Below are 26,428 nucleotides of genomic sequence, written 5' to 3' on the forward strand. Positions count from 1 at the left end.
AAGCCACTAGAGCTTACAAAAGAGAGCATCGAGTAGTCAACATGATTTTTCATCATCACCTTCAATACCATGCTGATTACTTAAGCCACTAGAGCTTACAAAAGAGAGCATCTAAAATTCTGCTGTATGGGAATTCCCTGGCGGTCCAGTTGTTAGGACTCTGCACTTCCACTGCTGGGGGCCAAGGTTCAGTCCCTGGTCCAGGAACTAAGATCCTGCACGCCGCATAGTGAGGCCAAAATATAAAACAAAATAAAATTCTGCTGTATGTTTGGGGGCCAGTGAGTGTCTGTACCACAAAAAGTAAGCAGCAAAGCAATCAGGAGCTCATGATCTGTTTACTACTACTTTTTTTAAACTTTTTTTTAACCTCTTAGAATGTACAATACACAATGGCCTAAAAGAAATGTACATGATAACTTAAAAGAAAAAAAGGTTTAGGGACTTCCCTTGGTGGCACAGTGGTTAAGAATCCGCCTGCCAATGCAGGGGACACGGGTTTGAGCCCTGGTCTGGGAAGATCCCGCATGCCGCGGGGCAACTAACCCTGTGCGCCACAACTACTGAGCCTGTGCTCTAGAGCCCTCGAGCCACAACTACTGAGCCCGCATGCCACAACTACTGAAGCCAGTGTGCCTAGAGCCTGTGCTCCACAACAAGAGAAGCCATTACAATGAGAAGCCCACACACCACAACAAAGAGTAGCTCCCGTGCACAGCAATGAAGACCCAATGCAACCATAAATAAATAAATAAATTTATAAAAAAAAAAAGAAAGAAAAAAGGTTTAAAGACTATATATGTTTAATTGTTCCTCACCGCATTCCAGAAAGGACTCCAAGTGAAGGACTGTCTGTGGATTTCAATTACCACATGCTCTTGAGCTCCCATTTCCATATATAAAGGAGCTATAAATCTCTTTAATACTACAGCTTCAAAAAAGTACTAGGTGCTATAAACTTTGTAGCTCTACCAAGCTGTTCTTTTGAAGTGGCATGATTACATTTCCGAGCAACTTGGAAATCACCATGAAGTCATTTAAAGAAATTTTTAACTTGATTAAACCAATAAATGCCACATTCTTTATAGAAATTTAAGAATGACAGGAAACCCACCATCATTAAAATTTCCTAATCACCAAGTTCTTCATTGCTACATCTAGATAGATGTATTGACTTTAAAAAGTCTCAGACAAATTAAGAGTCACATTTCATTAAGGAATATAAACATACAAAAAACCTTAAGTCTTAATTTTCTGCCATTTTTCTCTAAACTCTAGAACCAGGCCGTGAAATTTCTGCATTCCTGGAGACTAACTGCTGATCTCACATCAGGGGATACAAAGAAGCCCAACAAATGTGTATTCTCTGAAGACCTTTCCAACATAATTAACACAAAATTACGCTACTATCCCTCTTTATCTGTTTCTGTAGAAACCTCTTATTCCCGGGCGCTCACTCGCTAATCTTACACTTGATTAGCCTCAACCAATATTTGCTAGTGGCCATGGTGGAGATAATAACAATGGTGATGACAAGGAAATCTAAACACTCTGACGACTACAAGGTTTTCATGCTTCCACTGTATAACACATAACCAAAAATCACCTCTAAAAATCCTACACGGATACCATTATTGTTTTTCCTTTTCTCCAATGGACGAATGTTTAAATATAAAAGTCAGTTCAATTAGGGATAGCAAATTGAAGCAGAACAACAAACGCAAATGTGCCCAATGTTCTAAAGCTTAATATGACACCTAAGACAACTACCAAAGTGTATATCACCTCAAAAATAATAAATAAGCAAAGAGAATAGTGTTATATTTACATCTTTCTTTCTGGGGAAGATAAGCAGAAACCTATCTCTTAGGAGGTAGAAGAGTTAATATGCTGCTTCCTTCCAGCACGACTAAATTTTCTCCTTTCACCACTCATAAACCTATGAGGGTAGAGGTTGGGAAAAAAAAAAGATGTGGCAAAGCAGAGATGAATTTCCCCCAAAATGCCTGAAGCGTCATTTTCCAAAGCTGAGAGAATCATTACCACCTTCCTCAAATTGCCTGGCTGCCAATGCAGCCCCAAATGGCCATAAATAAAACCTTAATTACATTAATTAGAGCAATTGCTTCCTGCAGAGCATCTCTTTATTTGGGGCCCTGTGTCAGCCCTGGAGCCAATACTACCCTCCTTGGCTCACCCCCACCCCAGACATCTCACTTCCCCACTGCTTATAACAAGGCTCCTAATTACGCTTCAGTATGTCTTTGACTGATTTCTTCTCCAAGACACCTTCTCACTGTTGACAAGAGACATCATCCACTGCTATTCTATTCCCTAACTTCAGCAGAGCATGAGTAATAATGTCCACACAATGACAATAGACCATAACATTTGACTGGAGGCTGATCTGCCACCTAATTTCTCCTGGGATTGCCCAGCTGCTGAAACGTAAGGTGATACTGTAACTGCTATTCAAGTAACAGGTGCTCTAATAACCATTAATAAAGCACCTAAGCATTTGGTAACTGTTAATATACTCGTAATATCTCCAACATGCCAAGAGTCAAAGACAGTGTTTTGATTATCACTCTAAAAAGAAAACGTCATAACAATTTGACTAGAGGTCGTATCAAGAAGCAGTAGTGTCCTGATGGCAGCTGAGGCATTTTAACAAGACTGTGCTGTGGCCACCCCTCCTGTACATGCTGTTTCCTGGGCTTAAATTAACTAAAGCTGGTTCCTGCACTTGTAATCAAACACCCTATACAGGGGGAGAGATGCTCGTGTGAGGTGCAGGCGGGCGCCGGTGTGCGTGGAGGCCACTGCCCAGTGGCCAAGATAGCCGTGTGGCTGACAGGGTCTTGGTGCTCTGGCCTGGTGTCAGGCCTCTGACTCTGAGGTGGGAGACCCGAGTTCAGGACACTGGTCCACCAGAGAACTCCCGGCTCCACGTAATATCAAACGGCAAAAGCTCTCCCAGAGATGTCCGTTGCAATGTTAAGACCCAGCTCCACTCAACGACCAGCAAGCTCCAGTGCTGGACACCCCATGCCAAACAACTAGCAAGACAGGAACACAACCCCATCCATTAGCAGAGAGACTTCCTAAAATCATAATAACTTCACACACACCCCAAAACACACCACTGGACGTGGTCCTGCCCACCAGAAAGACAAGATCCAGCCCCACACACCAGAACACAGGCACCAGTCCCCTCCACCAGGAAGCCTACACAACCCACTGAACCAACCTTACCCACTGGGAGCAGACACCAAAAACATCAAGAACTAGGAACCTGAAGCCTGTGAAAATGAGACCCCAAACACAGTAAGTTAAGCAAAATGAGAAGACAGAGAAATACAGAGCAGATGAAGGAGCAAGGAAAAAACCCACCAGACCAAACAAATGAAGAGGAAATAGGCAGTCTACCTGAAAAAGAATTCAGAGTAATGATAGTAAAGATGATCCAAAATCTTGGAAATAGAATGGAGAAAATACAAGAAATGTTTAACAAGCACCTAGAAGAACTAAAGAGCAAACAAACAATGATGAACAACACAATAAATGAAATTAAAAATACTCTAGAAGGAATCAATAGCAGAATAACTGAGGCAGAAGAACAGATAAGTGACCTGGAAGATAAAATAGTGAAAATAACGACCACAGAGCAGATTAAAGAAAAAAGAATGCAAAGAATTGATGACACTTTCAGAGATCTCTGGGACAATATGCACCAACATTCAAATTATAGGGATCCCAGAAGAAGAAGAGAAAAAGAAAGGGACTGAGAAAATATTTGAAGAGATTATAGTTGAAAACTTTCCTAGCATTGGGAAAGGAAATAGTCAATCAAGTCTAGGAAGCACAGAGAGTCCAATAGAGGATAAATACAAGGAGAAACACTCCAAGACACATATTAATCAAACTATAAAAAATTAAATACAGGGCTTCCCTGGTGGTGCAGTGGTTGAGAGTCTGCCTGCCGATTCAGGGGACACGGGTTCGTGCCCCGGTCCAGGAAGATCCCACATGCTGCGGAGCGGCTGGGCCCGTGAGCCATGGCCGCTGAGCCTGTGCGTCTGGAGCCTGTGCTCCACAACGGGAGGGGCCACAACAGTGAGAGGCCCATGTACAGCAAAAAAAAAAAAAAAAAAAAATTAAATTAAATACAAAGAAATTAAATACAAATTAAATACAAAGAAAAAATATTAAAAGCAGCAAGGGAAAAGCAACAAATAACATACAAGGGAATCCCCATAAAGTTAACAGCTGATCTTTCAGCAGAAACTCTTCAAGCCAGAAGGGTGTGGCAGGACACACTTAAAGTGAAAAAGGGAAAAATCTACAACCAAGATTACTCTACCCAGAAAGGATCTCATTCAGATTTGACGGAGAAAATAAAACCTTTACCGACAAGCAAAAGTTAAGAGAATTCAGCACCACCAAACCAGCTTTACAACAAATTCTAAAGGAATTTCTCTAGGCAGGAAACACAAGAGAAGGAAAACACATACAATAACAAACCCAAAACAATTAAGAAAATGGTAACAGGGACATACATATTGATAATTAGCTTAAATGTAAATGGACTAAATGCTTCAACCAAAAGACACAGACTGATTGAATGGATACAAAAACAAGACCTGTATATATGCTGTCTACAAGAGACCCACTTCAGACCTAGGAACACATACAGACCTAGGAACACATACAGACTGAAAGTGAGGGGAAGGAAAAAGATATTCCATGCAAATGGAAATCAAAAGAAAGCTGGAGTAGGAATATCAGACAAAATAGACTTTAAAAGAAAGAATATTACAAAACGTATGGACAGCAGGGGAGAAAGCAGGAGGGTGGGGGCATTGTGGGGGTGGGGTGAATTGGAAATTTGGGATTGACATATATACACTGATATGTATAAAGTAGATAACTAAAAAGAACCTGCTGTATAAAAAATAAATAAAATAAAATTCAAAAAAAAGGCTATTACAAGAGACAAAGGACACTACATAATGATCAAGGGATCAATCCAAGAAGAGGATATAGCAATTGTAAATATTTATGCACCCAACATAGGAGCACCTCAATACATAAGGCAACTGCTAACAGTCATAAAAGGGGAAATTGATAGTAACACAATCATAGTGGGGGACTTTAACACCCCACTTGCACCAATGGACAGGTCATCCAAAATGAAAATAAATAAGGAAACACAAGCTTCAAATGACACATTAAACAAGATGGACTTAATTGATATTTATAGGACATTCCTTCTGAAAACAACAGAATACACTTTCTTCTCAAGTGCTCATGGAACATTCTCCAGGATAGATCATATCTTGGGTCACAAATCAAGCCTTGGTAAATTTAAGAAAATTGAAATCATATCAAGTATCTTTCCTGACCACAACGCTATGAGACTAGATATCAATTACAGGAAAAAATTCTGTAAAAACTACAAGCACATGGAAGCTAAACAATACAGTACTTAGTAACCAAGAGATCACTGAAGAAATCAAAGAGGAAATCAAAAAATACCTAGAAACAAATGACAATGAAAACATGATGACCCAAAACCTATGGGATGCAGCAAAAGCAGTTCTAAGAGGGAAGTTTATAGCAATACAATCTTACCTCAAGAAACATGAAACATCTCAAATAAACAACCTAATCTTACACCTAAAGCAATTAGACAAAGAAGAACAACAACAAAAAAAACCCAAAGGTAGCAGAAGGAAAGAAATCATAAAAATCAGATCAGAAATAAATGAAAAAGAAATGAAGGAAATGATAGCAAAGATCAATAAAACTAAAAGTTGTTTGTTTGAGAAGATAAACAAAATTGACAAACCATTAGCCAGACTCATCAAGAAAAAAAGGGAGGAGACTCAAATCAATAGAATTAGAAATGAAAAAGGAGAAGTAACAACTGACACTGCAGAAATACAAAGGATCATGAGCGATTACTACAAGCAAATGTATGCCAATAAAATGGACAACCTGGAAGAAACAGACAAATTCTTAGAAGAGCACAACCTTCCGAGACTGAACCAGGAAGAAACACAAAATATAAGCAGACCAATCACAAGCACTGAAATTGAGACTGTGATTTAAAATCTTCCAACAAACAAAAGCCCAGGACCAGATGGCTTCACAGGCGAATTCTATCAAGCATTTAGAGAAGAGCTAACACCCATCCTTCTCAAACTCTTCCAAAATACAGCAGAGGGAGGAACACTCCCAAATTCATTCTACGAGTCCACCATCACTCTGATACCAAAACCAGACAAAGATGTCACAAAGAAAGAAAACTACAGGCCAATATCACTGATGAACATAGATGCAAAAATCCTCAACAAAATAGTAGCAAACAGAATCCAACAGCACATTAAAAGGATCATACACTATGATCAAGTGGGGTTTAAAGGGGAGGACTATAGCATGGGAGACAGCATTTCAGATAGCTCTGAGAAACTACTCCAAAGAGGTGGAGAGGAAGGTCAATATATACATGATTTTGGTGAAAGAGGATTCAACTCAGGTCTCTGTGACTCTAAAACATATTCTTTCCATTACTAAATCACATTCTATCCCTGGATTTATTTTTACTCTTTACTTTTGTACTTTACTTTTGTTGTCATATCAAAATATACTTAAAAATCAGTATAGATCACTTAGGTGTTCATAATCTGGATTTCTGAGAAATAATTTAATTTGACAAATATCCAATTACAATGCTAGCATTTCTCAGAATAAAGTCACTTAAAATCTTATATGTGGACCCTGACTTCCAGTGAGAGTGATAGCCGTTGATGCTCTGGTTGCCCTGGTTATGTGGACACTGATTTCCCATGACAGTGACAGCCGGTGCCTTTGGTTGTCCTTGTCATCCCAGTAATCAAGGATTCTTCAATATATGCAAATCAATGAATATTATACACCATATTACCAAATTGACGGAGAAAAAGCATATGATCATCTCAATAGATGCAGAAAAATCTTTCAACAAAATTCAACACCCATTTATGATAAAAGCCCTCCAGAAAGTAGGCACAGAGGGAACATTCCTCAACATAATAAAGGCCATATATGACAAACCCACAGCCAACATTGTCCTCAATGGTGAAAAACTGAAACCATTTCCACTAAGATCAGGAACAAGACAAGGCTGCCCACTCTCACCACTAATATTCAACATAGTTTTGGAAGTTTTAGCCACAGCAATCAGAAAAGAAAAAGAAATAAAAGGAATCCAAATCAGCAAAGAGGTAAAACTGTCACTGTTTGCAGATGACATGATACTATACATAGAGAATCCTACAGATGCTACCAGAAAACTACTAGAGCTAATCAATGAATCTGGCAAAGTAGCAGGATACAAAATTAATGCACAGAAATCTCTTGCATTCCTATACACTAATGATGAAACATCTGAAAAAAGAAATTAAAGAAACACTCCCATTTATCATTGCAACAAGAAGAATAAAATGCCTAGGAATAAACGTACCTAAGGAGACAAAAGACCTGTATGCAGAAAACTATAAGACACTGATGAAAGAAATTAAAGATAATACATACAGATGGAGAGATATACCATGTTCTTGGATTGGAAGAATCAACATTGTGAAAATGACTCTACTACCCAAAGCAATCTACAGATTCAATGCAATCCCTATCAAACTACCAACGGCATTTTTCACAGAACTAGAACAAAAAATTTCACCATTTGTATGGAAACACAAAAGACCCCGAATAGCCAAAGCAATCCTGAGACAGAAAAACGGAGCTCGAGGAATCAGGCTCCCGGACTTTCAAACTATACTAAAAGGCTACAGTAATCAAGACAGTATGGTACTGGCACAAAAACAGAAATATAGATCAAGGGAACAGGATAGAAAGCCCAGAGATAAACCCACACACATATGGTCACCTTATTTTTGATAAAGGAGGCAAGAATATACAATGGAGAAAAGACAGCCTCTTCAGTAAGTGGTGCTGGGAAAACTGGACAGCTACATGTAAAAGAATGAAATTAGAACGCTCCCTAACACCACACAAAAATAAACTCAAAATGGATTAGAGACCTAAATGTAAGGCCAGACACTATCAAACTCTGGGAGGAAAACATAGGCAGAACACTCTATGACATAAATCACAGCCAGATCCTTTTTGACCCACCTCCTAGAGAAAGGGAAATAAAAACAGAAATAAACAAATGGGACCTAATGAAACTTAAAAGCTTTTGCACAGCAAAGGAAACCATAAACAAGACAAAAAGACAACACTCAGAATGGGAGAAAATATTTGCAAATGAAGCAACTGACAGAGGATTAATCTGCAAAACATACTCGCAACTCATGCAGCTCAATATCAAAAAAACAAACAACCCAATCCAAAAATGGACAGAAGACCTAAACAGACATCTCTCCCCAGAAGATATACAGATTGGCAACAAACACATGAAAGGATGCTCAACATCACTAATCATTAAAGAAATGCAAATCAAAACTACAATGAGGTATCACCTCACACCGGTCAGAATGACCATCATCAAAAAGTCTACAAACAATAAATGCTGGAGAGAGTGTGGAGAAAAGGGAATCATCTTGCACTGTTGGTGGGAATGTAAATTGATACAGCCATTATGGAGAACAGTATGGAGGCTCCTTAAAAAACTAAAAATAGAATTACCATATGACCCAGCAATCCCACTACTGGGCATATACCTGGAGAAAACCATAATTCAAAAAGAGTCATGTACCACAATGTTCACTGCAGCACTATTTACAGTAGCCAGGACATGGAAGCAACCTAAGTGTCCACTGACAGATGAATGGATAAAGAAGATGTGGCATATATATACAATGGAATATTACTCAGCCATAAAAAGAAACGAAATTGAGTTATTTGTAGTGAGGTGGATGGACCTAGAGTCTGTCATACAGAGTGAAGTAAGTCAGAAAAAGAAAAACAAATACCTTATGCTAACACATATATATATGGAATCTAAAACAAAACAAAACAAAACAAAACAAAAAACTGGTTCTGATGAACCTAGAGGCAGGACAGGAATAAAGACGCAGACGTAGAGAATGGACTTGAGGACATGGGGAGGGGGAAGGGTAAGCTAGGACGAAGTGAGAGAGTGGCCTGGATGGACATATGTACTCTACCAAATGTAAAACAGATAGCTAGTGGGAAGCAGCCGCATAGCACAGGGAGATCGACTCCGTACTTTGTGACCACCTAGAGGGGTGGGATAGGGAGGGTGGGAGGCAGAGGCAAGAGGGAGAGGATATGGGGATATATGTATACGTATAGCTGATTCACTCTGTTATACACCAGAAACTAACACACCATTGTAAAGCAATTATACTCCAATAAAGATGTTAGAAAAACAAAAAACCCTATACAGGAAGGGGCCTTACATCCCTTAATGCAGTGGTTCCCCAAATCTAAACTGCATATAAGTGCCAAGCTGGCTGCATCCCAGCTCCCAGTTTTTAAATAGATTTCCAGGTCTTACCCTAGAGATTCTGATGCAAGGTATCTGGGGAGGGGCCCAAGAATCTAGTAGACTGTATACTTTCTGAAACTCCCCACAGGTTCTTATGTGCAACTGGGTTGAAAAACACCCTCAGATCACCCTCCCCACCCCCTGCTGAGACTGATTTCATTAGCCCCAGTGTTGGTGAAAATGGTTGCCAGGGCTCTAAAAATCATAATTTCTGATAGAAGGATGTAACCTCTCTTAGGAATATTCAGTCAGTAAAAGAAATCACTGTTAACATCCAGCCCACTCATTTTACAAATGAGATTTTTGCCCTAAAACCTATTTCTCCCCCACTCCTCCAACTTGCCTTCCTCTTATCTGTAAATGGTAACAAACCCACCCATTAGTTAAAAAAAAAAAAAAAAAAAGTCAGCAAACTTGGGAATCATCCTTAATTGTCATCTCCACAGTAAGCCTCCCTTGACTCATCTCTTACTCTTCCCTATGAATAGCAGAAAACACAACTCAGCTCACATAAACTGAAAAGGTCTGCATGTAGGTGGTAATCTGGATTGTTCCTGTCAGAGTTTAGTTTTTCTCCAGAGTGCCCTCCCCTCTGTTTCATCATCACTCTGGCAGTGAAATAACAATAACAGTTCCAGGCTTTAAATCTACACACAACAACCAAGGAGGAAACAACCACCAAGGCTCGTTTCTCAGGAGCCCCAAGAAAACTTCTCTCATCTTGCACTGGCACAAATGGATACATTCCCTGGGACTACTGGGTCTCCAGGTACAGACTTATAAAACTGGCTTGGTGCAGGAATCCTGGATAAATCAATGGCATTTCCCACTTTCGAGCTGGGGATGGGCCAGCCTTTTGTAGCATATGGGCTGAGTGGCAGAGGGAGAGATAAATGAAGAAAATTTTAAGGTTTTATTAGTAAAAGAGAGCTGGAGAATCTACTACACAACCCAATCAAAAGTTTCCTCCTTTTATTCTCTCATAGCACCACGTTCTTTTCCCTCAGAGCCCCTATCATCTTTGAAACTGCACACTGTGGACATGTAGCTAACATGTACCGAATACTTTGAGATGGCAGTGTTCTAAATGCCTTATATAAATGGACTCACTAACCTTCATAACAATGCTACCATCCCCATATTACAGATGAGGAGACCAAGGTACAAAGAGATGCAGGAACTTCCCCAGGGCATGGAACCCACAGCGGTAGAGCTTTGAGTCCCAGTGATCAGACTTCAGAGCCCAGGCACTCAACTACTACAATATGCTATTCTTTTTGCTCACTTTTGTCTCACTCCTCCACAAAACTCTAAGATACATGAAGCAGGGAATGTTTTTGTTTTATACACATCAGTCTCCAGTGGAGTGCCAGGCACACAGGAAGCATTCAATTCCCCTGATAACTGAACAAATGAATAGATGGTTGAAAGAATCAGAGAATGAACAAATGAGGTAATGAACAAAGGAACAAACTGTAAAACCGTGACCCAGATTAACAGAGCATTTGTGTCCCGTGTTTAATTATGGAAGAGTGTGGTCCAGAGCTTCAATTTCCTGTGTCCAGTCTGATGTCTCTAGTTGAAGGTCTGTTATCTCTGTTCCACATGGTCACACCTGCAAAGTCAATAGTCTTTTCTTCTTTGCAAAGCTACCAGCCAGCAAATGAAAACTCCAGCAGGAGACAGTCACTTCTTTTGAGATAGATTAATATGTGAACATGTCCAAAATAGAGAATGATTTGAGTAAAGGATGGGATTTTCATCCTCATTTAGCCTATCTGCATTAGACAAACACTTTGTCCACTAAGAGTAAGAACCAAAAACTGAAAACATATACAAAGCCCTTTGTAGTATCAGGTACTGAGGCAATTTCAACATTTTTTTAAATCAACAATTTTAATAAACCAGTCAAAGTCTCCACTTGATTTATAGAGATCTGAGTATCTGCAGACCATTTGTTGTAATTTTCTTTCATGGTGACAGCATGACTTTTAAAAATAAATCATCTGGAAAATGTAAACAGCTAAGAAAAAATTACGGGACATACATGTCGGTTCCCACTGTCAATATCCAGAATTAACTCCACTCTCAGCAGAAAAATCATAGCCTAATCACAGCAAACAACGTCTCCAGAGAAACTACTAATTGGTACAATCACGTTCACACAAAAGCTATTAACCTGTCTGGTTCCTAAGTAAACAGGGGTAATGTGAACAGGGTAAAGTAAATCCACTGCTGACAGACATCAACTTTCACACTCAGTATGTATATTACAGCCTGTCCTTCTACAGAGTGACTTGTGAGTTTATCTTCCACTCCAGGAGCAAAACAAATTGTTTTGCTAAATAGGCAAACCTGCTATTAAACTATTTATATGTTTGCCTTTTGCCTTAATAAGCAGCTATATGTTTGGTCTTGAAAAATGCACCATTAGCAATATTTATGTCTTCAAGCCAAGCTTACTAATGGAAAGCTGGTTTTCAAAGATCATTTCCATCATTAAAAAAAGGGAGATGACGAACCAGAGATGCTCATTTAGTAAACACACTGCTCTATCAACGGAGCAAAAGGGTCTCCTACCCCATGCAAGGGACCACACGTTGAAGAAAATGTGGAGATGCTCATGGCTGGACAAATTATGCCTGAAGGCAATGAGGGAATGGGGAGAAAATGCCCTTTTTGAGGACGAGAAGAAGAAACAGAGCGCCTGTATTTATCAAAGTAAATGACTGTGGCACTTTTTACTTTTTCCTGGAAAAATAAGGTTATCTTTCCTTGTGTTGTTTATTCTTTAAAGTCGAACCCCAACGCATGGGGTTACTGCCGAGCATGAATATTACCCTTATGTGTATCTTGGTACACGTCCCACTGGCCACTGAAAACTATAATCCAACCTATCAACTGCTCTAATTATAAACATTAGATAAAAAGAACACAAGGGAAGTAAAAAAATATATACTCTGTCACAAGGGCATGCTGTTGAAGCAAACAAAGAAATCCAGAATACGAACCATACATCTTTTTTTTGTTTGTTTGGTTGGTTTTTTTTGTGGTATGCGGGCCTCTCACTGTTGTGGCCTCTCCCGTTGCGGAGCACAGGCTCCGGACGCGCAGGCTCAGCAGCCATGGCTCACGGGCCCAGCCGCTCCGCGGCATGTGGGATCTTCCCGGACCGGGGCACGAACCCGTGTCCCCTGCAGTGGCAGGTGGACTCTCAACCACTGCGCCACCAAGGAAGCCCCGTACATCTTAATATTGGTCAACAGTTCACCGTGGACATTGGCCATAGTTTTTTTTCTTTCCACCCCTGGATCTCCTCTCCATTTATTCATTTCCCTTTTTGATTTAAAAAAATTTTTGAGACACCTCTTAGGCACTTCCAATAAGGTTTAAAAATCAGTGCCTAAGAAAATGGTCCATTGTACATTTGGGAGTAAAAACTTACAGAAGCCATTCGAAGTATTTTGAAACTAAACAGCCTTCCAAATGAGATTGTATCTCCACAGAGAAGCCTACATAACAACTGAACTGAAACTAAAGAATATCCAAATCTTGCAAGGATGTATTTACAATGCCACTCTTGCTGATCATCTTCCAGATGAGTGAATGCCTGATTCACATTATTCAAAGAAAAGACCATGGAAACGCCTATTCTCGTGTTGGCAGTTTCACTAAACTTCCTGTGTTTTGATAGGGGAGGGAAAAGTCCATCTCAAATTAGTCTACAAAATTTTTTTCATAAACTACACAATTTACTTATTAAAGAAAAGTCTGCCTTATAACCCCATTTAATATTGTAAGCAGTATGATGTCTCTACAATTATAAACATTCATAACAAAAAATATTGTGCAACCAATACAATAAACACTTATTAAAATTAATGATAGGCAACAAACAAGTATGAGAGCATATGCATATCGTTGCCAATAGACTTTAAGTTCTCACCAGTGGATTTAAATTCCTTGAGGCCAGGGACCAATTCCTACTTACTCAATTTGTTGGAATGGACCTTTACTGTAGAACTAGGTCTGGGGCGTCCAACCGTGAACAGACAAGATTGCTCTCCCTTTAGAACTCACATTCTAGAGGTGGTGACAGTACCCACAAAAAGTGTTTTAAATATTAATTTTAAGGGCTTCCCTGGTGGCGCAGTGGTTGAGAGTCCACCTGCCGATGCAGGGGACGCGGGTTCGTGCCCCGGTTGGGGAGGATCCCACATGCCGCGGAGCGGCTGGGCCCGTGAGCCATGGCCACTGAGCCTGCGCGTCCGGAGCCTGTGCTCCGCGGCGGGAGAGGCCACAGCAGTGAGCGGCCCGCGTACCGCAAAAAATAATAATAATAATAATAATAATAATTTTAAATGTGTAAGTGCCAAAAGGAAAATAAATAAAAGGCTGAAATAGAAGTGAACAATTGGGATACTTACCGACTTTATTAGATAGAGGATCACTGGAGGCCAATCTAAGGAAGTGACATTTGTGAGTTAAGCAAGGAACTGAAACCTGAGAAAAAAAACTAATCTAGCAAGGAATGGGAACCACACACGCAAAGACTTTGAAGTGATCTGAGTTGGGCTTGGTTAAGGATGGCTGAAACATAGGGAGCGTGCTGGAGAGGGGCAGTCTAAGAGAAGACTGGAGAGACAAAGGGAGCAGAGTCAAGCAGAGTCACGTGAGAAGGAATCTGCGTTATTACTTGGAGAGCAAAGGGACCTGCTCTGGTTTGTGCTTTAGAAGCACGACTCCTACTGCTCCACTGAAGAAGGGATTGATAGGAGAGCAAGAGTAGAGCAGGGAGAATAGCTGAGAGGAGTCTAACAGTCCCAGAAAGACATGATGGGAGTTAGACCCAGGTGGTGGCAGTGGTCATGGAGAGACATGGACGTATTAAAAACTAAGTTTTGGAGGCAGAATCAACATGATGACTTCCTTCAAGGACTGTAACTGGGAAGTGAAAAGTAGGACTCAAATATAATTCCCAGGTTATAAGCATCAGCAACTACATATTCAAGTGCAGATGTCCAGTAAGCATTTAGATGCTGACAGCAGCTGGTGCTCAGAGGAGAGGGCTGAGCTGTAGAGATAAGTTTGGGAGCCACTAGCAAAAATTTACAAAGTGGCTTTTACAAAGTGCATGAGGTTTGGAAATCCAGATCCGCTGTCACTTGCTGGCTTGTGTCTTTGCAGGAAAATTACTGACTTAGTATTCTCACCTATAAAATGGGGATGAAAAACACCTGTTTTTAACAGGATTGTCTAGAGCAGGGGTCAGCAATCATTTTCTATAAAAGGCCAGATAATAAAGACTTGGGGGCTTGGTGACCATAGGGTCTCTGTCAAAAATAGTCAGTACTGGGCTTCCCTGGTGGCGCAGGGGTTGAGAGTCCGCCTGCCGATGCAGGGGATACGGGTTCGTGCCCCGGTCTGGGAGGATCCCATATGCCGCGGAGCAGCTAGGCCCGTGAGCCATGGCCGCTGAGCCTGCGCGTCCGGAGCCTGTGCTCCGCAACGGGAGAGGCCACAGCAGTGAGAGGCCCGCGTACCGCAAAAAGAAAAACAAAAAAAAAAAAAAAAAAATAGTCAGTACTGTCACTGCAGCATGGAAGCAGCCATAGATAATAAGTAAACAGACGAGTGGGGTTGTGTTCACATAAAACTGTATTTACAAAAATAAAGGGCATAGTTTGCCAGCCTCTGGTCTAAAGCACTGGTTATCAAAGTGTGGTCTTGGACCAGCAGCATCACTATCACCTGGGAATTGTTAGAAATGCAAATTCTGGACCTCACCCCAGACTAAGTGGATCAGAAACTCTGGGGTGGGGATCCAGCAGTCAGTATTAAAACAAACCCTACAGGTGATGTGTGTTAAAGTCCGAGACCCTCTGGTCAAGAACATTAATAAATATATACTGCTTAGAGGTATTATTAATACATATCTATTATTTTTTTAACCTGGTTCGTAGAAGTTTAGAGTATAATTTCTAAAGGTAGAATCAAATGCTAGATAATTGTGGTGGATCAAGAAAAACAGAGATAACAAACTCTGTTAAACTACAAGGTGGACTTGGTTAAGAATAGTTGAGAAATTAAAGATTGTTTTTATATACTCTTTATTTCAAAGAACTCCTATACTTTCTCATATATTAAGATAGATTTAATTTAGTCATGTTCACACTTCACTTATTAAAATGAACAATATAATTTCAAATATATATCTTCAACCTCACTTCCAATAGAAAGGAAGGTTAACACCAATTAACTTCCAGACCCAGATGGCATTTTAGCTCTGGGTTAGTAGTCTACTGCTGTAACTAACACACTTAGAACATAGAACAAGCAAATTTATCAAATGCCAGTTAATATTTTAACAGAAAAATTTGACCATTTGAATTTAGGATCAATGGGGGAAGTTAAAACATAAAGGGCTGTCAAGAAACTAAATAAAATACCACTCACTTTCATATTGCTTTACTAGTACTATTAGAAACTAGGCAGAAATCTGGTTTCCTAGATCCAGCCTATGGAACCTTCCTCAAATTAGATAAAATAATTATGGATGAATATAGAAGGGTCGTGCCCACTACTACCTACTACCACTAGGCTATATTCATGACAACTGGCCTTAGCAAAATTCCATATGAAAACTGAAATAAAATCAGTAAACAATGGTTAACAGCTTTGGAGGGCACCAACAGGAAGGGGTAAGGACTGGACAACAGATCATTCCTCAGAAGAGGGAAGACCAGCTTCCAAAACTGAAAAGAAATTCAATCAAGCAGGCAGTGCACAATATTAAAAGAGTCAGAGAGTAGGGTTTCTCTGGTGGCACAGTGGTTGAGAATCCGCCTGCAGATACAGGGGACACGGGTTCGTGCCCCGGTCCAGGAAGATCCCACATGCCGCGGAGTAGCTGGGCCCGTGAGCCATGGCCGCTGAGCCTGCGCATCCGGAGCCTGTGCTCCGCAATGGGAGAGGCCACAGCAGTGAGAGGCCCGCGTACCGCAAAAAACAAACAACAACAACAAAAAAAAGAGTCAGAGAGTAGACATTGGGTGGTCTTCAAAGTGAGCAACAGGATCAGACAGATACAACACAGACTAATGGGGTATCCCACCAGGTATAAAGTACATGTCACTGGAAATCTAAGGAGAGGAAATATTTGTAGAACCAAGCGAGAAGGCCATTAGTTTAGCTTCAGGTAAACTCAGAAAAATCTCTCAAGCTGCCTAGCTAATGAGAATTAAATGGCTGAAACCAGAGCAAGAGGTGAACTGAAAAAGCTGGGAGCTGTCTGGGGCCAGAAAACAGATTTGCTTATTTGTTTGTAAAAGCTTAAGCCATAATGTATTTGTCCACACTGTATAACGAATTACTGAAAATGTATATGAAGATACAATTGTGAGATACAATTGTGAGATACAAAATACCACTTGATTTGCTCAACCAGAAGCACTGACTTGCAATCTGAAACTGATCATAAACTACTCACAAGTTACATAATACTGATAGTACAAAGTTCCACAGTTCTAAATTTGAGAATTTGAGAAATTCCTGTAAAAATTCACAACAGTGCCAAAGTGAAGACTATCCAACTAGTTAAGGGCATCCACAAAATAAAAGAACTGAAGCAGCAAATTTAGGCTTCTATATTTAACCAGGAAGATCCCATTACTTGGAGATCCTCTTTCGAACCCAACCTCTTAGAAGAAATGAAACTTGAAAGGGATCGGTAACTTGAAAAAGAGTAACTCCGTATCTTTTTCATAGGGCTGCAAAAACCTGTGTTAAGATTATCTGAAATTAAACCAACCAAAATTTTAATCTCATATTTTTTCCCTTTCTGTCATAGGATCATAGATGACTGGAATCATATTAAATAATACCTGAATGTTTAAGCCAGGAGTTTTCCAAACTTATCGTTGTTCAGAATCCTTTTAAAGGTAAATTAAGGTGTTAACATAATTATTTTACTGTTACTTTATTTAAATATGTTCATAAAAATCTAGATATAAATTTTAGATGCTTACAACTCTAGCTTTTAAAAAGTTTTTGTTTTGTTTTGTTTTGTTTTTTTGGAGCAAATTATAGCCACTTTATTCAGAAAATCAAGAGTCTGAGAAGATGATGGACTAGTGTCCTAGAGAACCATCTTACTGGGGTCTGGGTGCTAGTTCATTTTACAGAACAAAGAAAGAGGGAGGTGAGGAGGTAAAATCTAAAAAGCTTTAAAACCAAAACCAATTTACAAAATACCCACAAACACAAGCATAAAACTAGTAACAATTATACTAACAAGATAAATTCAATGGGATGAAAATGTTATTTTTCAAAGCACATGCCTACAGCACTGAATGCTACAGCACAGGCTCAGCATGCTAATGTTACTGTGGACCCCAAGACTGCTTTTTTATGAACCATTTTTCTCTACCTGAACTCTTACAAAACCATACATCAGCCCATTAGGTCACTGGGCTTTATCTAACCTTAAAAATTTACATATTCTTTTCCCTTTAACCCAAGGTAATTAAAATAGCACAACTTGGTGCCAATATTTCTTGCTTTATTGTATGTTTTATAATGATGGTAAGATGTATTATTTTTATAGTAAATTTTACACTTTATACTATATAATTATATACTTTTATATTATAATAGTTTATAATTTATACTTTGTACTTTGTTATACTTTATACAGTTTATAATTTATACTTTGTACTTTGTTATACTTTACAATATTTGTATCCTTTATGAGTCAATAAAATATATTCAAATGCATGGTTGTACCTGTTCTTACATACCCTAAAGACTTTTTATTCTAAAGTTGCAAACAGACTCTCATAGTTTACTTCCCTGCCACTCCTAAGGACACTACATAAAAGATACACCAGAGTTCAGCTACACCAGCCTAAAAAATCATACAGACTTTTTTTACTTTCCATTAAAACAAAAATACACACTGGCAAAACTATATCCAAGCATGCATTCAGCATTTCACTATTATTTTACAAATTTAATGAGCATATTTAACTGTGGAGATTTTTAATATAAAAGTGGGGGAAAGTGGACAAATACTGCATGATCTCAGTTATATACAGAATCTAAAAAGTCAAACTCATAAATTCAGAGAGTAGAATAGTGGTTGCCAGGGGATGGGGGATGGGAGACATGGGGAGATGTTGGTCAAAGGGTACCAACTTTCAGTTATGCAGGATGAGAAAGTTTTGAAGACCTAATGTACAGAGAGCATGGTGACTATAGTTAATAATCCTATACTGTATACCTGAAATTTGCTAAGAGTAGATCTTAAGTTTTCTCACCACACACAAACAGACAAAACGATAATAACCATGTGAGTTGATGGATATGTTAATTAGCTTGATTGTGGTAACCCTTTCATTTGATATGTATATCAAAACACCACATTGTAGCTTTAAATATATACAATTTTCTTTTATAAAGTTCTTTATTTATTTTATTTTTGGCTGCTTTGGGTCTTCGTTGCTGCGTGCGGGCTTTCTCTAGTTGCGGCGAGCGGGGACTACTCTTCGTTGCAGTGCGCGGGCTTCTCATTGCTGTGGCTTCTCTCGTTGCGGAGCATGGGCTCTAGGCACACGGGCTTCAGTAGCTGTGGCACGTGGGCTCAGCACTTGTGGCTTGCAGGCTCTAGAGCGCAGGCTCAGTAGTTGTGGCACACAGGCTTAGTTGCTCTGCGGCATGTGGGATCTTCCCGGACCAGGACTCTTAACCACTGCGCCACCAGGGAAGCCCAACATTAGAATATATTCCCTAAAAATTGTTTATTCCATCTGTAGAACTTAAAACTTTGGCTTGAAAGGTAAAGTTTTCATTCAACATATGGCTAGTCTTATCACGCCTGGCAGAATAATGTCTATCTGGAGAAGAAGATACGCAAAGCTATTAAGCTAGAAAATGACGAGTTTCTTAAAAATCTGTAGTCACGTATTCCTCCTCCTCACACTCAGCCTGAACTTTCAAGTCTGAAAACGACTACAATAATAACCAGGGGAACAGAAGTGGTCATATACCCAACCAGATGAACAAAATCACTGAGGGCAGTTCTCAAACTGTGGTCCCCAGGCCAGTAGTCTGAACATCATCAGGGAACTTGACATCATCAAAAACTGAGGGTGGGGTCCACCAGCCTGCTCTGACAAGCCGACCAGGTGATTCTGACACACACTCAAGTTTGAGAACCTCTGGCTTATGATAAATGAGCCCTGATACTGAACAACCACATCTTCATTATAACATTCCCTTCACAGGTGGGAGGCTCTGGGCATACATTTTTACCTTTCCTCTAGATATTGTAGTCAAGATTCTACCACAGAGCCAGGGCAAATTAATCCACCTCAAATCAGAAGGGGAGAGAGGGGCTTCCCCGGTGGCACAGTGATTAAGAACCCACTTGCCAATTCAGGGGACACAGGTTCGAGCCCTGGTCTGGGAAGATCCCACAAGCCGCGGAGCAACTAAGCCTGTGTGCCACAACTACTGAGCCTGCACTCTAGAGCCCACGAGCCACAACAAGAGAAGCCACCACAATGAGAAGCCTGCGCACCTCAACGAAGAGTAGCCCCTGCTCACTGCAACTAGAGAAAGCCCGCGTGCAGCAACAAAGACCCAATGCAACCAAATTAAAAAAAAAAAAAAAATGACTACAGCAAACATGAGGAGAGATCTACCCAGAATAGCACAATGTACTCAGAAAGCAAACAGAGAAGTGTGAACATTTCCAGATTTCTATTTCTCTTGTTTCCTTGCTAGCATACTCCCAGAGCCACTAACCCTTAACTCTGAGGAAGAACTGAAAATGACCTTTTTGAAGTATATCACTGAAAATTAAGTTGAAAATTGGTTACCTGGGTAAAGCTCAGAAAATACTAAATATTTTAAGAGAAACAAACAAAAAATACCCACAGACTTAGAGAACTTAGTGCTAAAAAAACTGGCGTCAAGTTCATTTTTTAATTTTAAGAACACAGTTTGTAAAAGCTCTTTGAAAGTACATTCTTTCAAGCTTCAAGAAATATATACATAAACAAAATCAATGAAAATTATAGCAATCATGTTTTTGTCTTTTATAGGACTACTCATTCTATAATTATGAAGTATATGCTGTTGTCTAATGGAAATGATAAATAACACCTTCATTCTCTAACAATAGTTATAAACACAAACAATTCTTGTTTTTTAATATGATAAAAAAATATATAACATAAAACAAGTTCTGCTTTTTAATGGGGAAACTGAGATAATGCCATATATATTTATATATATATATAAATACATAGCCTCTTTCTGAACGTAGGTAAAGGTAAGTATTTGAGGAATATTAGTGACCTTCCCAAGACGTTAGGTAGAGAAGCAGATATTCTTGGTTCTCCAGCCAGTTTTAAATCTACAACTCAATTTATGCCAGTGTGATTTGTTTTTTAAGTTATGTACAGTTATGCACTTTTACTAGTTCAAATATCCAACTTTGGCTGAAATGTGCTAAGTCTGACATTCCTCCTATGCAAGACTACACATCTTGAATAAATGGGAACCAATCTGTATTGGCATATATTTCATCTGAAACTGGTTCATTTGCTCCCAGCCCATAGCCCTCCTTGCACCTGGCAGAAATAGCTCTGTATCAGACCATTCTGGCTGAGCACTCCTTCAGGCTGACTCAGGTTGGGCATCCTTAGGTTGACTCTGACCCGGAGGGCGTGAAGCCACAGGGCACATCACTATGGCAACTCCCCACAACAGACCCAAGCTACTCGCACAGTGCTCCCAGCTCTGAGGTCACATGTAGATCCACACCCCCCCAAAAAAAAAAGATGTGTGAGTAGATACGTTGCAAGACATTATCATTTTATATATAGAAACCACAATCTTCCATCTCAGTGGTTTGGCAGAAACACAAACTTTGCCAATTATCTATGGTCACCCATGTTCCTGTTTGCCCTAAACAGTCCAGTTTTATACTTGTTATGCTTGTGTCATTTTAATGATGCCCCCTTTCTTAATAAAAATTGTCCTGGATTAAACAATAAATTATATGGTCATCCTACAGACAGGCCTATTTCAGAAAAGAGACAGGCATGACAGACAAAGCAGAGGCAAGTTTACTTGGGGATGTTTTCAGGCCTTTCTGCTCCAGGCTACCTTCCATATTTTGTTCAGTGACTGTAGAAAATACTTAGGAGACTTAACAATAATCTTAAAGTCCAACTAAAAAATTCTCTATTTCAAATATAGAACTCAGCAGCAAAGCAAACAGCAGGTCTTCTTCCTTCTCATTTCAAAGGTGCTCAGAACGATCCAGAGGTTCTACTCTATATTAGGCATACTGCTGGATGGTAATAATGTGATGAATTCATCCCTCTAACAAGTTCAATTGCAGAATCATCACTTCTGGGAGTTTTACTTATAAATTTTTCCCCCCAAATTATCCTAACTCTCCCCACTATTTCAACAGGAAATGTGACAAACAGTACTCAGTATCTAATGACTGCACTTGTCCACTCAACAAATATTTATGCCCAAGATCAAACGTGGCAGCCCTTAGATCTCTGAAGCCAACCTTCAGATGTGTTTTGTTTAGCCCAGATAAGATTCTTATATGTTTAAAATATTTGCTGATACTTTAAAATGTGGACTCATACATAAAAATCCAGATTTCCATCTTCTCTTGAGAAATCCGAAGCTCCGGCAACACTGGGCTTATATTCTGATAATGTAATTTCCAGTTGGAGCTAGCAGAAGCTTGAGAAAGGACCTCTCTATCTAGTCCTCCATGGCCCTCACTCAACCTTCTTCCCCTCAGTTTGAGTTTGTAAGCCCTGATTTACAGCTGGAGATAATCCTTAGGTAGACAACATCTGGCCTTTCAAATTAATGATCCTCTGCCAGGGGCTCTCTAGGTTGGGAGCAAATAGGAATCTATATCTTAAGATCAAAGACTCAACTGGGAAATGGCAATAAACAGGAAAAGTTTGTTTTTTTCTTTTATCAAAAAGCCATATGGCTTCCACTGCTCCTACAGGAGCAAAGGGGGGAAATAAGCCTAAGCATGTTATTATTTGTAAAGAGCACATCCAGCCTCTAATATCTAAATACGAAATGAAAGTAAATAAAATGGGATATTTTAATTGACCTTCCAATGAGTCCAGGGAAGACTCCACAGCCACTGTTGAGAATTTAAGGTGCCATAACCCATAAACAAACTGACCATCAATGAAATTAGCAATGATGTGTCAGGCATCAGATCTGAAGAAAATAACCACCAAGAATCATAAAACATTCCTTCAAGTCCTGGAAAAATGCAACCACTTCCACCTTACTGACAGAACCCCAAAATCTTAATACAATAAAGATGGTGATAACATTCAGAATAAAGAACATGCTGCACTCCAATTTCAACCTAGGTGAAAGCTAAAAATAAATTTTTAACAAATAAGCATAAAATGAAATTCATTTTAATCACGGTTAGAATCCTGAGATCATCTGTGAGAAGGTATTTTACCATAACATAACAGCAGCACCATAAACTAAAATATTGGGAGTTCTGAGCCCTTAGGATATTAAACTAGTTTACGAAGTAACTGATGGAATCTAAGACAATGAGCTTTATTTTCTTCAGCTCAGCCACAGTCCTTTTTGTGAAAAACTATTGGACAGTCTTTCAATTACAGATACTGGAATATATGAATTTTCAAAAATTAAAGCCTTCTTTATAGGAAGTTTTTCTCATCTGACTATTAATTTCCCAGCTGCTAAAGAAACCCGCCACATAGTATAACTGAGACTTTATTTGTTTATATTTAGACAACACTATTTTCCCAAAGAATCTAAAGTCCTTTGCCCAAACATTCAGTAACTCTTATAATTTATAACAGCATCTGGGGAGCTTTTGATATGGTAAACTCCTTACACATTTTTTAAAAAGGGGGAGGTGCTGTTTTTCAAGACACAATCACTGTAGTAAAGATTGTTTAGATACCTCTCTCCAGACGAAAAAGGACTGTGTCCGTTTTTTTTTTAAGGAAGTAAAAACGCACTGTTTGGTAACAGGCACCTTGATTTAGTAAACTCTGGAGAAATATTAGAAAAGAGATGTTCACCTCTTCTACAACACTGATTTTTAAATCACCCAGGTAGGTACTGATTCTGTCTCCATTTAGTGTGGAAAAAACTGCAAAAAAAAAAAAAAAGTCTTCTTTCCACTCAAAATCTAAAGGCAGATTCGTATTTTGCTGACAATCTGACAACGTCTAGTAACTTCTCTCTAAGCCGGGCTCCGAAACAGCTTCCCAGATCCAAGATCTGCAGGTGCTGCTGTGACTAGGATGCGACTGTCCTAAGGGGCTAAGGTGCAGGACTCCACGAAGACCGAGAGTGTGTGCGGGGGCCTCTAGGAACCCAACCCTCTCCCGCTTTCCCTCTTAAACGCACACGTGCACGCACGCACCCACTTGGCCAAGGCCGGGCATGCCATCTCCAGTCACACCCCAAGACAACGAGATCCTCCCGGGACGCGCGCTGCTCCCGCATTCTCCCAGGGCGCACCAGCTCCTCCACCGTCCCGAGACCACTCTCCGCCTCCCTCCCTCTTCCTCGGCCCTGCGGGGAAGGAACCGCCGCCAGAAGCAAGCTCCCGACTCGGGGTTCCAGGAGCGGGACCAGCCTGCGCTCAACCGCGCCACGTGGAAGGCGCGCGCCAGCAGCTGGACCAGAGTCGGTCTTTAACGTGGGGTCCCAGCGCCTGCAGCCCTGACACTCCTCCCGGGTGTGATGGACCCTCCCCGGTGCCTCCGAGCCGCGGTCTTGCCTGATTGGGGTCTGTGGCGCGGAAAACGTGGCAGGCCATCTGCGACTCCGGGTCGTCTGGCTGCGCCTTGATCAGGTAAGCAAAGTAGGTGAGGTCGTGGCTGTTGTGGATGAAGCGCGAGATGTGCTGCGCCTTGTGCTCGAAGATGAACACTGCCGGGTTGGGCTGCGCGGCCGTAGGGCCACAGCCCCCAGCGGCACCGGCGCCCGGCGCGGGCACGCAGCGCAGGAAGGGCGCGCTGAGCACCAGGAGCACCTCGCGGGGCGCCGGCGCCCCGCAGCCGCCCGCCTCGGGCTTCTGGCTGCGCCGGCGGATCTCGGCCATGAGCCAGGGCAGCATGGGCAGCGTGGTCCTGCGGTCCAGGCACGACCCTCCCACGTACCACAGCCGGAACCTCTTGTCGCCCGGCTTCCCCTGGCCAGGCTGCGCAGTGGCGCCCGGCTCGGACTCCAGGGGGTGCGGGAACGGCTCATCCTGAATGCAGCTGAGGGGCTCCATAACTCGCGCCTCCCGAGCCGGATCGGCGCGCCGCGCCCCCAGTTCTCGCGTTGAATGCGCCGCCGAAACTGTGCCAACAGCCGCGCTGGGCCCCTGCGCCCGCCTCGGCGCGACCCCGAACTCCGCGTTTTAGTGGCCCTGCCCCATGCGGCACTTCGGGCGCGGCTCCCAGGCTCTGGCGGCGGGCACCCGGGGAGCGCCCGGCAGCAGGACTGGCAGGAGAGGGAGGGTTAAATCGCTATCCTCCTTTCTCCGGCTCGAGCCTGGGGCCGCACTTCCCCCTTCCTCATCCGCGGCTCCGCTGGGTCAGAGGACAACGCCGAGGGCCCCGCGCCTCCGCCGGTCGCCGCCAGTTCCAGCGCTGCAGAGCCGTTGCGGCCGCCGCGCTCGCCCCGGGCGGGCACTGGGAGGCAGGGCGGGGAATGGGCTGTGCGCCGGAGGGGGTGACTTGGGGCGGAGCTGACTCCTACCAGGGTGACCAGCTGTCACCTGCAAGGTCGGGGCTCCCGGGCTTCGGCGCAATCAGTTCTCGGGGAGGGCCTGCGAGAACTATTTCGATGGAAAATAACAAAAACAAAACGTGGCCTCGCGGGGGCCGCTCCTCCTCCGGTCGCCGCAGCCCAGCTCGCTGCTCCTCCTCCAACTGTTCCCGTCCCTCCCTCGCTTCTTCCTTCCTTCCAGGCTGCTTCTTTAATCGGGCTGCCACCCCGCCTCCCGTCCGGCGGGCGGAGAGTGGTGCCTATAAAAGCTTATCTGTGAAGTCACCTCTTCGCCTCTTTCTACGGCCGCGATCCCAGACCGCCCCTCCAACCCGCCCTTCGGGCAGCAATACTGCGCCCGGCGCCGGCACTGCCCTGACCAACTCATCATCTCCCGGGTCACCGAGATCTCCGTCATCTTCTGGGCGTCTCTGCTGCCCCCTGGAGAGGGGACCACTCTCAACGGAGCGCTGGGATTTTTTTTTTTTTTAATTAATCATATTTGCTTGGTTTCAATTCCTTCTAAAGCCTGCATCATAATTTCTGAATCTTATTTCCTAATAATCTCCAAAAAATACTCGTGTTTTAAATCACGAAATTACGATGAAATTTCTTTTCCATTTCAAAAGAAATTTATGATTTTTTTATTAACATAGGGGCTTTGGTCATCTGAACAAAAAGAAAAAAACATTTTAAGGCTTTTTAGGTCTTTGTTTTTCAAGGCAAATGAACACTTGTTACATGTTTGATCTTGACTTCAAATCCTAGTCAGATCTACTGCCCTGGTGACCTAGAAGGGACTTTATGGGCCCTGATATGCCTTTTCCTTTCTCCAGGCTCTCAAGGCTCTTGGTAGATTGTCTCTTTGATGCCATACTCTTAAACCTCTGTAATGTGTGAGGATATTACAATATCCTGAAAGTAAAGTGTGCTCCATCATTCCCTATTCAAACTTCTTTGTTGTTTAGGGTCAGATAGGTTGTCTAAATAAACGCACCTGACAGGTTATACAATGAACACGAGACAATATGCCACAAAACATAGCTCTCCTCCTTTGTCTCACAGAGGTATTCAAGTTCCAAAACATGTGCCCAC

At 41.5% G+C, this 26,428-nt stretch overlaps 1 protein-coding gene across 1 annotated transcript in view; it reads right to left on the bottom strand.

Moving 5' to 3' along the window:
- The window catches only part of TBC1D4 (TBC1 domain family member 4), a 223,689-nt gene extending 198,195 nt beyond the window's left edge, over positions 1–25,494 (bottom strand). Inside the window, exon 1 of the mRNA XM_081214741.1 lies at positions 24,357–25,494. Coding sequence (XP_081070867.1) covers positions 24,357–24,854 — 498 coding nt within the window. The 5' untranslated portion in view covers positions 24,855–25,494. The remainder of the gene's footprint in view (positions 1–24,356) is intronic.
- Positions 25,495–26,428: the final 934 nt, after the last annotated feature.

This window comes from Mesoplodon bidens, assembly GCF_964165515.1.
Source record: "Mesoplodon bidens genome assembly, chromosome: 17".
Lineage (NCBI taxonomy): Eukaryota > Metazoa > Chordata > Mammalia > Artiodactyla > Ziphiidae > Mesoplodon > Mesoplodon bidens.